At 30.7% G+C, this 13,613-nt stretch overlaps 2 protein-coding genes across 2 annotated transcripts; both read left to right on the forward strand.

The window, feature by feature from the left end:
- The first annotated feature begins 2,821 nt into the window (after positions 1–2,821).
- LOC18038211 (vinorine synthase) lies at positions 2,822–4,183 on the forward strand. Its single transcript, XM_006429881.2, has one exon. The coding sequence runs from the start codon at positions 2,822–2,824 to the stop codon at positions 4,181–4,183; it is 1,362 nt and encodes a 453-aa protein (XP_006429944.1).
- A 6,655-nt stretch (positions 4,184–10,838) lies between these two features.
- Positions 10,839–12,185, forward strand: LOC18038380 (vinorine synthase). The gene has a single exon (XM_006429882.2). It carries the CDS (start codon positions 10,839–10,841, stop codon positions 12,183–12,185), a length of 1,347 nt encoding a protein of 448 aa, XP_006429945.1.
- Positions 12,186–13,613: the final 1,428 nt, after the last annotated feature.

Here is a 13,613-nt window from a genome sequence, read left to right on the forward strand (position 1 = left end):
TAATTAAATTTATGTAATACACCTGCGGGGGCTCGAACCGCTTAGATTTTTTAACCCTCTCAAATATTCAAGGGACGTCTAACTCCACTCCTAAAAAAAAAATTATCTTTACTTAAGTTCAGTAGCTCCAAATAAAAATATTTAATTAAATTTTTGTAATACACCTACAGGGACTCGAATCCCTTCCCTCACAAATATGAGGGAGTGGTTCTAACCATTGTTTGACAGATTCTAATTTAAAGAATTTTGCGGTGTGGCCGTGGCGGTCATTTTGATCGTGCGAAACATGTCGTTTTCAAATTTTCACTTTGGCAAATCCGACGATTATCACTATGTTTAATTGGACGGCTGTGATTTGTTTGTCTTCAACAACTTTACAGGCACTTATTTGTTCTTTGAGTAGATTCTTTTACACCACTCAAAATTCCACGTAAAACTTATCTTTGGTGGAAATTATCTAAATAATTAAAGATAAATTAATTAATTTTTTTTATTTCGAATAGGAATTCAATTAAATACTTAAATAATTTATTCTTTTAACAAATTCTTAACAACCATCCTATTTCATAATTTATGTTTACATCTTAAACTTTAATTGAAAAAATTATAAGAGGTTAGAGTTATGAAGATAAAATATACGTTATTAAAAAATAATTAAGATTTCAGGATTTGTATGTATTTTATAAATAAAAATTGTAAAAATACTTTTTAAGATAAAATTTTATGAGAAAATAATTTTTAATATATAAATTTGTATTTTATAAATTAAACTGAGAATTTTAGAAAATACAATTTAAAAGGAGGGTTATAAAGATTTTAGAGAGGAGTTATTTAAAAGCTCCACTCTTGTTTTGTGTGTATGTTTAAGAGACCAACCCAAATGTATTTATGGTCAATTCAAATGGAGTCCGAATATTCCAATGCAGTCCTAATTTTCTCCTAACTCTTTTTTATTAAATGGTAAAATAGAATAATAAATAATGCTATGAATTATATAATTGATCAACCAATAAATTAGCCTCACAACACAACATTACTCGAGAGTTGAGATGAAATTATTGGTATATTACTTTAGAACATAAATACACTCATGCTAGTAATCATCAAATAAAAAATAAGAAAAAAAAATAGTATATTCTTATTATTAGTAACAAGGAACTAATAAGAATACGAGGAGCATACATATTTTGATTTTCCAAAAAGAATAATTTAATTTCCGAGGATGTTGGTCAGCAGTTACTCTCATTGCTGAAAACACGCAAATCGTATTTATGAGATTGGTTTGGTTTTCCATTATAAGTAGTTTAATATCATAATCCCGTTGGTTAGTGTGGTACTTGTTGGGCAGCACCGACTGCCGGTCTCAAGCGATGGGTTAATTTAATTCATGACTAACAAAAGTCAAATCATTATTCTAAAGACAGATGCGTGTAATTTTTTAATACGGTTTTAGTTATCTTATATGATCATATAATATATATAATTCTTTTTTAGCCGGTTGTAGAAATAACATAATTTTATTATCTTATATTTTTACAACTGTTGGATTTTCATCAAACGACTAAGAAAAGAATCATGTATCTTATATGATTATATAAGATAACAATTTCCACACGGTTTTAGTTATCTTTTTTTTTCAGGATTTGAATTTCAGTAAATAGTTAAATAAAACAATTAAAAAATTACTCAGCCACATATAAGGATGATTTCTATGTACATGTATAAAATTATTTAACAATTAAAACTAATCTAAAAGATAAGAAAAATAAATATTCCTAAAGGAAATCTTATTATTATATCTTTATAACATAGCTAGTTTACAGATACTGATCTTTAAATTGGGAATACAAGTCCTTAAAATTAGGAATGACAATAAATGGGGTATGGTGGAAAGGCCTTCACCGTAGGGATGGGCCAAAATCCAAAAACCTGAATTTAAAAATTGAGCCGAACCAATTAACGATTATTATATTTTAAAAAAATCGATTAGTTTAATCTAAAAAATCAAAAATTTAAAAAAAAAATAGAAAATTTTCAAAATTTAAAATTAAAAAATAGAATCAAACTGCAAAAATTAAACCGAACTAAATTTGTGCCCCACCGTTGCTTCATGTCCCAACTTTACTTCGTCATCCGATAACTTGGGTTCTATTTAAACCCCATTAGGTGTCAGTCTTGCCAACGGCGGAACCACATGCATGTCTAAGGGCTAAGGACACCCCAAATTTTAAATAATTTTTAAAATGTCATTTTTAGAGTTGGGTGAAATGCAAATACATTGAGAAATTACCAATATCGGCTTTGCAATGTTTTGAGAACACATGTATGTATGTGAGAATTTAATCTATTAAATGAATGATGATTTCCTTACAAGAATGAATGATAGATGATTTTCTAGAGATGAAAAAATCGTAAAATTCTCTTTTAATGTATAATTGAATAGATGATATAAGATATCAATTATTTTAAAAATTATTTTCATATATTTAAAGATTTAAAACACATTGATGTTATTTTTGCTGCAACAGCTTCTTCTTTTTTTAATTTTTAATTTTTGGAGTTGCAAATTTGTCCTACAAATTAACTCTCAACCAAAAATCCCAACTCATCATAATACATGTCAGCCACACCAAACAAAAATTTTGATTCTGACTTCTCCCGCAGAACCCCCGTCGAAATTAAATTGGGCCAAACTCGACCTGCATTTAAGAAGTCGGTTCATTCGCACCTACATCCATTTATTGTTATTGAAGAGAAGGAGATTGCTTTTCTATTTATATGTGTACACTAAAACCTCTCTCATAATTTGTACGTTACCAACATGGAAATTGGCATTGTCTCAAGAGAAGTTGTGAGGCCATCTTCACTCAATGTTCATCTTTTAAAGCCATTCAGAATTTCTCTTTTAGATCAACTCACTCCCACAACTTTTGCTCCACTCGTCCTCTTTTACCCCATGAAAAGTACACATCTAAAGGGTACCCAAATCTCAACGCAGCTCAAGGAGTCACTCTCAAAAACCCTAGAACACTTTTACCCTTTGGCCGGAAGAGTGAGAGACAATCTCATAATCAACGATTATGATGAGGGAGTTCCATACATTGAAACCCGCGTGAACACTCACTTGTTTGAGTTTCTTCAAAACCCTCCAATGGAACTATTGAACCAATGTCTCCCGTACCCTCCATTTCGTTACCAACCAAATCCAGATCGAGTTCCCCAAGTAGCTGTACAATTGAACACATTTGATTGTGGTGGCATAGCACTTGGCTTGTCCTTCTCACATAAGATCAATGATGGCGCCACAACAAGTGCTTTCCTCAGAAGTTGGGCTGCAAATTCTCGTGGAGCTTGCCATAAAGCAGTCAAGTACAAAAACCTATCTGAGGCATCAATGATTTTCCCTCCTCAAAACCCTTCGCCGAATCACCATTTATCCGTAATGGAAAAGATTTGGTTCAGAGAAGCCAAGTACAAGACAAGAAGATTCGTGTTTGACGCGAAGGCCATAGCAACCCTAAGGTCTGAATGCAAAGGCGAACGTGTTCCCAATCCAACGCGCATTGAAGCATTGTCAGCATTCATTCTGAAGTCGGCCATGCTAGCTTCAAGATCAACAGCAAGTTCACGATTTGTATTGCATCAAGCGGTGAACCTTCGAAGACTAACAGAACCAAGATTATCGCCCTGCTCTGTTGGGAACCTGTTTCTGTGGGCAACCGCCGCTTATAATATGGAGCATGCAGCTGAAATGGAGCTGCATGGATTGGTGGCACGTATGAAGCAAGCTGTGGGGAAAATCAATAGTGAGTACTTAAAAACATTACATGGTGATGAAGGGTTTCCAAAAGTGTGTGAGTATATAAAGAGAATCGAAGAGGTCTCTGCCCACAAAAATTTAGAAGCCTTCACATTTTCCAGTTGGGTCAAATTTGGTTTCAATGAAGTTGATTTTGGGTGGGGGAATCCAATTTGGAGCGGCATTTTTGGAGAAGTCGGTTCTAATTCTTTCCGAAATTTGACATTTTTTAAGGAAACAAGAAGTGCTAATTATGATAATGCAGTGGAGGCATGGGTGACATTAGATGAAAAAATAATGTCTCTATTGGAGCATGATCCTCAGTTTTTGGCCTTTGCTTCGCCGAATCCGAGCATATTATTGTTTGATGTTTGTCGATTCTGAAAGTTTTTTTGTTCATGATGGATGACACTGGCTAGCTAGCTAGTGGCTACTACTAAGCAACTGATGGTGGTGATAGATTTTGAAGATGGCAAGTAGCTGAGTTATTCGAAATGCATGCATGTACTGCGACAAAATAAAGGTTGATATTGTAAAAATAAATAAATAAATAAAAGCGATAATATATAACATCCGGATCCCTGTTTTTGTTTTTCTTTTTTTTTTTTATTGATTTTACAAGTTACGGAATAAATTTATGTATTTGTTTTCCAGTCAACAGATGCACTAAAAAAAGAAAAAAAAAAAAACATGAATTTTGATGGATAAATTGTCAAGTCTCAACTATATGATGGGTACTTGCATCATTTTCATAGGTTCTACTAAAAGAAACAATTAGTTTGAACCGGCACGAAAGTAGCAGGCCGATAAAAAGCATATATAACTAAGTCAGCCCCCAAGATTGTGGTCGGTGGTTTCAACTATATGATGGGTACTTGGATCATATTCATAGGTAATAGTAGACCAAAAAATAAATGGATTGAGCAAAAAATAAATCGATTTTAAAAAAATCGATTAGTTTAATTAAAAATCAAAAATCAAAAAATTTTAAAATAAAAAATGAAAGAACGAATCAAACCGAAACCGAATCCAATTATGTTTGGTTCAATTTATACTTTTTGGTAAGTTAATTCAGTTTATGTCAATTCCACAAAAGCTAAACCAAATTGAATCGTGCCCCACCCTTACTTCATCATCTCATAACCGAATTCCTATTTAAACCCCATTAGAGGTCAGTCCTACTAGCAGCGAAACCACTTGCATGTCTAAGGGCTAAGGTCACCCCAAATTTTAAATAATTTTTAGAATGTTATTTTAGAATTGGGTGAAATGTAAATACATAGAGAAATTACCAATATCGACATTGCAATATTTTGAGAACACATGTATATGTATGACAAGTAATCTAATCTATTAAAGGGATGATGATTTCCTCACAAGAATAAATGGCAGGACATTTTGAAAAGGTGAAAGAATTGTAAAATTTCCTTTTAACATATAATTGAATTAGATGATATAAGATATCAATTACTTTATATATTTTAAGATTTGAATCATATTTATGTTTTTTTTATTACAATATTTTTTTTAAAAAATTTTGGAGTTCAAATTTGTCCTACCAATTAACCCTCAACCAAAAATCCGAACTCATAAATACATATCGGCCTCGCCAAACAAAAGTTTTTATTCTGATTGCTCACTAAAACCCCTCTCTTAATTTGTACATTACAAAATGGAACTTGGTATTGTCTCAAGAGAAGTTGTGAGGCCATCTTCACCCCAATCCCCATGTCCATCTTTTAAAACCATTCAAAATTTCCTCTTTTAGATCAACTCACTCCCACAACTTTTACTCCACTCGTCCTCTTTTACCGCATGAGAAATACGCATCTAAAGGGTACCCAAATCTCAACTCGACTCAAAGAGTCACTCTCAAAAACCCTAGTCCATGTTCACCCTTTTGCATGGAAGATTGAGAGACAATCTCATCATCAACGATTAAGATGAGGGAGTTCCATACATATATTGAAACCCGAGTGAACACTCATTGGTTTGAGTTTCTTCAAAATCCTCCAATGAAACTATTGAACCAATGAGCTATTTCAACTATTAAAGTAAAATAAAATAAAATTTGAAAAATTGAATCGAACTGGAGCAGAGTCCAATTTGGTTTGGTTCGATTTATATTCTTTGATAAGTTAATTCAGTTCATGTCGATTCCGCAAAAGCTAAACTGAACTGAATCGTGCCCCACCCTTACTTCATCATCTCATAAACTAGTTCCTATTAAACCCCATTAGAGTTAGAGGTCAGTCATGCCAGCGGCCACTATAAGAAAAGTAGTCGTTTTCGACTATAGTTAAATATGGTTGCTAATAGAGCAATTTTCAACCATAAAAATTAGGATAGCGACAAAAAATAAAACAGCTATATAGTTTTTCTAATGAAAATAACACTGTTGAAAATAACTTCAAAGTCGGTTGATAATAAGTTTATTTTAGACAGAAATTTTAGTGCGATTAGCATTTATAACCACTATAAGTAACACATTGGAAATGTATAATTAATTTCTACTGTTTCAAAAACATAGTCAAAAATAAAATAATAATTTCAATTATTGTATTTTTTTTGTCAAAAACAGAAAAATATTTTAACTGTAACTAAGTGTTGGTTGAAAAAACTATTCAAAGGATATAAAATTTTAACATGCAACATGGGCGCCGATAATATTTTTTACTAATATAGCCTGTAAGGTTGGTCAAAGCAAAGTTATAAGGGTAAGAAAATATAATATAAAATTAGATATCATCTAAAGGAAAAGTAATTGTAAATCTTTTTCCCTTAGTTTACTATTTTTTTAATCAAACATGAACTATGTATTTAATTAATTAATTAATGTACTTAATTTAAAATAAAATTAACTTCTACAATGCACATAGATTTTGAATCCTCAACCAATAAAATAAAATAAATAAAATGAAATATGAAAGTGCCTACCACTTGACCAAGAAGTAATTTGCAATGAAGTATATAGTAAATAATTATTAAAGGATCGATTTTTTTTAAAGGTTTTACTAGGTGTAACAATAGAATTGAATTACCTTATTTAACTTACAAGATACCATTGAATTGACTACAACATAGATATAATGTACTACGTCTTACAACTAAACATCAATCGACTTCAAAATAGCACTGTAGTTCAAGAAAACTTTATAAGATATATGATCCCATTCAATCTTATAGACAAACTTGAAACTTACGATAATATTTAAGTCTCAATTGTATTAATTGTTATCATTGAATCAATTTAGAGATTAATTATCGAACTAATTGGTATTTTATAGCGAAGTATTTAGAAATAATGTCTATGATTGATCATAATTTTCGTTAAATCAATTTGGAGACTAGCTGATTTTCAAATTAATGTAATTATATAGTGACAGTTTTGATAAATAGAGGTTAATAGTTTTCATAAATGTATTATACTATTAATTGTGGAACATGGAACATAACTTCTTACTTAACATTCATTGCATATTAAAAAAATTAGATAATTAGTAATTAACATTTAATTATAGTTGAAATATTGTTTATTAAATTTGTTTAATTGTCTAATAACGTTATACAATTAATTTCAACATATAATAAGAACTATTGCAATAATTTATTTATATTTTGAAACATGGCTTAATTATGAATTATTAAAACTAACATAGCTTCATAGTTTTGGTGTCAATATCTATTTTTATCTTTTGTTTACCTTACTAATTTGTCATTTAAATTTAAAAGCTATGTTAAAGATGTTTAATCAATCAATTTAGGCTAGAGAGTAATTAAACAATCTAGTAATCACGTAATAGATATTATATATAACTGTTCAATTATAACAAAATTTAAATTTACATTAATAAGATAAGAAGTTTCGTTTTGCAATTAATCAAATCATACGCTAATAATTTTCAATATTTATCTATATAAAATAAGCAATGTAGGATAAGTAAATTAATTGATTTTTTTTTAATTTGAATATCTTTTATTATCTGTAGTAATTGTTTGGTTCGCTTAATTGCTATATATAATGCCACCTAACTAAAGATTTTAGTACAAATAATATGTTTACGCTAACTCACGTTCTCCATTCTCTTTAACGAATTTCTCAACCAGCTACAGAATCCTATCACTTAATAGAATAAAAAAATATTAAATAAATAAAAGCCACCGATATTAAGCGGAATGGATGAATTCATCACCTCTTCTTTTGTATTATCCATCTCTCCAAAGCTTTCAACTCTCTTTTAGGGACATTTTCTTAATTCTTTTAAATTAAGTTTTATAAAATTTGGGGAGATGTTTTTAGATATTTATTTATTTTTCAATCACTTTTAATTTATTAAGTTTGACATCAATTGTTGGCTTCACCCTTACAAAGGCCGGTTTGAAGCTTTTTCTGTCAGATTGTTCGGTGAGAATTATCTGATTAATTATGGCTTGCAGGTAAGAATTATTATTATTATTATTATTATTATTATTATTATTATTATTATTATTATTATTATTATTATTATTATTATTATTATTATTATTATTATTATTATTATTGTTCATGTTTTTAATTTATTGGATTTTAATTCACAATTTATTATATAACAAGCGAAAAAGAGACGTCAATTAGGATAGATTCATTTTCTTGTTTAGTAAATCGGCTTTCTACTTTAATTTAATTGTATTTTTTTTATTGATATGCGGGAATCAAGAGCTTAGAAAGAAAAAAAAATTATGATATTCAACTTTCACAAGGATTCAGTTGCTCAATCCACATTGATTCTATCTTTCATCAACACCAAAATATCATTATCGTAATGTGGTGTAGCTTTGGGTGTATTATATTTTATTTAAGTATTTATCAATGATTCATTGATTAATCCATGTTCATTTTATCTTTTAGCCACACTAAATCATTGTAGTGGTGTCCTATTGCTTTTGGTATATCATTGGTATTTGTATAAAGTGCACATGTATTTGTTGAAATTATTTGTAAAAGAATATTAATTTGTCATTGATTCATTGATTACTAAGTCATTCAATTAGTTGCACATGTATTTGTTGAAATTATCTATAAAAGAATATTTGTCATTAATTCATTGATTACTAAGTCATTGTGGTAGCACTGTGTAGCTTTTGGTGTATTATTTGTATTTGTTTAAGCTGCACATGTATTTGTTGAAATTTTTTGTAAAAGAATATTTGTCATTGATTCATTGATTACTAAGTCATTGTAGTAGCTGCACATGTATTTGTTGAAATTATTTATAAAAGAATATTTGCCCATTCATTCATTGACTTTTTTTTTTTCTAGAAGCTATTAAAAAATCAACTTTAACTATATATTTGTCTATTGATTCATTATTTTTTTAGACAATTAATAAAATGATCATTTTAACTATCAAGTCGAATAAAATAAATTTCAACAATCATCATCCTGGAAATACTAAAATTCAATTCGAAATATAATTTATTCCAACTAACAAGACATATTTTCGATTGCATAATCAATTAGAACTAATATTTTTTTCCATTGTAATTTTTTTTTTATTGTGTTTGCCCCCTGAAAAATAGTGTATTTTAACGATAATTAGTTAGTTGAAATTGATATTGCAAATACAACCGCTAGAGAAAATCGAAAACAATAAAGTGGTTATAAATATCAGTCATTAGTCGCATGTTTATATTAATTTTCAATCTATATTTATATATTTATTATGGTTAATTTCGCTCGAATTAAGCATATTTACGACTGCTGTTGAAAAAAGTTTATTTTTAATCTGGGTATTAGCGACTGCCGACGACTGCCTGTGGCCATCGGAAAAATACATTTTTCAACAGCATGACACTTATTTCAACTGCAGTCATAAAAAAATATTTTTTCTTGTAATGAGTGGAACCACATGCATGTCTAAGGGCTAAGGGCACCCCAAATTTTAAATAACTTTTAAAATGTCATTTTGGAATGGGGTGAGATGTAAATACATTGAGAAAATACCAATATCGACTTTACAATATTTTGAGAACACATGGACACGTATGACTATTTAATTTAATCTATTAAATAGATGACGATTTCCTCACAAAATTAAATGATAGATGATTTTGGATAGATGAAAGAATCGTAAAATTCCCTTTTAATGTATAATTGAGTTAGATGATATAAGATATCAGTTATTTTATATGTTTTTTTTTCATCTATTTTAAGATTTGCAATATTTTTTTTTTTAATTTTTGGAGTTTAAATTGCTGGATCTTTAATTTAGCATTGTTGGATCCTTAATCCAACGTTAAACTTATATGTGAATAATTATGTACTCCAGACTGACATATAATGGTAAGTTCAATGAAAAGTGATCTGTTAGGATTTTTGGTAATATAAGCTTTAATGTATCTGATATGGTGTGAGCTTTTAATGTGTAGAGACTTAAGAATAATTTTTATTTTTATGATGGGCTAAAATAATAATAACTAAAGATAACAAGAAAAGTTATCTATATAAGTGATCATGGTCACCAAGTGTCACATATCATTATATTCTTTCTGACATCCCATCATAAGAGAGAGAGCATAGACAAATTTAAAATATTCTCTAAGAGAATATATTCACCTAGAAGATAAACTACATGACTCTAGAGAGTAATTATGCATTATGGATACAGGTACGCTTCCACATATTTTGTTATTAATTCTTGATAATACACCATGAATGTTCCTAGTTTATAGATAATGATTTTCACCAAAAGATTTCTTTTCTCACACAAATTTGTCCTACCAATTAACCCTCAACCAAAAATCCAAACTCATAATACATGTCGGCCTCGCCAAATAAAAAGTTTGATTCTGATTGCTTCCGCACAACCCACTAAAGTTAAATTCGGGTAAACGTTAACTCCATATATATATATATATATATATGGAGAGAGAGAGAGTTCATCCACACCTCAATATATCCACTTATTGTTATTATTGAAGCAAAGGAGATTGAAACACAGGTACTTTTCTATTTATATGTGTACACTAAAACCTCTCTCATAATTTGTACGTTACCAACATGGAAATTGGCATTGTCTCAAGAGAAGTTGTGAGGCCATCTTCACTCCATGTTCATCTTTTAAAACCATTCAAAATTTCTCTTTTAGATCAACTCACTCCCACAACTTTTGCTCCACTCGTCCTCTTTTACCCCATGAAAAGTACACATCTAAAGGGTACCCAAATCTCAACTCAGCTCAAGGAGTCACTCTCAAAAACCCTAGAACACTTTTACCCTTTGGCCGGAAGAGTGAGAGACAATCTCATAATCAACGATTATGATGAGGGAGTTCCATACATTGAAACCCGAGTGAACACTCACTTGTTTGAGTTTCTTCAAAACCGTCCAATGGAACTACTGAACCAATGTCTCCCATACCCTCCATTTAGTCACCAACCAAATCCACATCAAGTTCCCCAAGTAGCTGTGCAATTGAACACATTTGATTGTGGTGGCGTAGCACTTGGCTTGTGCTTCTCACATAAGATCATTGATGGTGGCACAGCAAGTGCTTTCCTCAGAAGTTGGGCTGCAAATACTCGTGGAGGTTACCATAAAGCAGTGAAGTACGAAAACTTATCTCAGGCATCAATGATTTTCCCTCCTCAAAACCCTTCGCCGAATCATCAGTACTTATCCGTAATGGAAAAGATTTGGTTCAGAGAAGCCAAGTACAAGACAAGAAGATTCGTGTTTGACGCGAAGGCCATAGCAACCCTAAGGTCTGAATGCAAAGGCGAACGTGTCCCTAATCCAACGCGCACTGAAGCATTGTCAGCATTCATACTGAAGTCGACCATGCTAGCTTTAAGATCAACAGCAAGTTCACGATTTGTATTGCATCAAGCGGTGAACCTTCGAAGACTAACAGAACCAAGGTTATCGACTTGTTCTGTTGGCAACCTGTTTCTGTGGGCAACCGCAGCTTATGACATGGAGCATGCAGCGGAAATGGGGCTGCATGGATTGGTGGCACGTATGAGGCAAGGTGTGGGGAAAATCAATAGTGAGTACTTAAAAACATTACATGGTGATGAAGGGTTTCCAAAAGTGTGTGAGTATATAAAGAGAATGGAAGAGGTTTCTGCCCACGAAAATTTAGAAGCCTTGAAATTTTCCAGTTGGGTCAAATTTGGTTTCAATGAAGTTGATTTTGGATGGGGGAATCCAATTTGGAGCAGCATTTTTGGAGAAGTTGGCTCTAATTCTTTCCAAAATGTGACATTTTTTAAGGAAACAGGAGGTGCTATTTATGATACTGCAGTGGAGGCATGGGTGACGTTAGATGAAAAAATAATGTCTGTATTGGAGCATGATCCTCAGTTTTTGGCCTTGGCTTCGCCTAATCCGAGCATTATTGTTTGACGTTTGTCGATTCTGAATTTTTTATGTTCCTGATGAATCGTGATGGATGATACTGGCTAGCTAGTGGCTACTACTAAGCAATTGATGGTGATGGTAGATCTTGAAGGTGGAATGAAATGCATGCATGTGCTGCGATAAAATAAAGGTCGATCTTGTGAAAAAAAATAAAAGGGATGATATGTAACATCCGGATCCCTGTTTTTTATTGATTTTAAAAGTTACGGTATAAATTTATGTATTTGTTTTTCAGTAAATAGATCCATAAGAAAATAAAAAATAAAAAGCTCGTGAAATGTGATGGTTTAATTTTCAAATAAAAATAAAAAAATTGGTTTGAACAGGCACGAAAATAGTAGGCCAACACAAAAGCATATATAAATAATTCAGCCCCAAGCTTTTGGTTGGTGGCTTTCAAGTATATGACAGGTACTTGGATAATTTTCATAGGTACTAGTAGTTAAAAAAATAAAAAATAAAAATAAAAGGGTTGAACTGGCCTAAGCATATATAAATAATTCAGCACCAAAGGTTGTGGTTGAGTGGCTTTCAAATATTGGGGAGATGACGGATAAAAAAAATAAATTTAGGCATTATTTATGACTTATGTGTGTGTATAAGTAATGAATGGGCATTTGTTTTACCAATTACTTTCAAAATTACTAAATACGGATAGAATAAATTAATAAAAGGAAAACCATAATCGGTGGACGGGACTATTTTTACACCATGAAATGTGCATTGACATCTTCCTATACAATCATTTGATAAGTTAAAAAAATAAATTTGTAATCGACGCACACTTTAGCATATTAAAATATGCTTCAATTAGATCTCATTAAATCCCTATTGTTACACATTTATTATTTTAGATTCACGCACACATATGAAAATAGTCATGCCCACATGTTTTCTCATTGCATTTAAAATTTTTCACTGCAAATTGAATAAACTTTGAAGATGGCTCCCATCACTCAATATAGAAATACAAACAACCAAGCATATTCTTACTAGTATCATATAGAATAGGATTTATATGATATGGTCATAAGCTCACCATAGATAGGAGTATATGGATAACTAATAGTATTTATAACATCCCTTTTGTCATTAGTAGCATGAGTCACCATCAATGCAACTGCAAATACATATCAAAATTATGAAATAATAAATAAAATAAACAAATACAGAACAAGAGAGACAATAATAGCATAAAAAATTACAAGATGATGTTTATTAATTAATAGGTAGAGCACATTTAATTTTGCTATTCAATAGTCTGTGATTTTTCCTTTTAAACTAAAGAAAAATGATGCGCTTGAAAAGATGATTTGTTGCAGAACCATATGCAATAATAATGCATCCAAGCGGAATTTAACCACAAATAAGCAAATCATATTAATTTTAAGAGATTGATTTTAATTAAACCTG

The sequence above is a fragment of the Citrus clementina genome, unplaced genomic scaffold (genome assembly GCF_000493195.1).
Source record: "Citrus clementina cultivar Clemenules unplaced genomic scaffold, Citrus_clementina_v1.0 scaffold_6, whole genome shotgun sequence".
NCBI classification, from domain to species: Eukaryota; Viridiplantae; Streptophyta; class Magnoliopsida; order Sapindales; family Rutaceae; genus Citrus; species Citrus x clementina.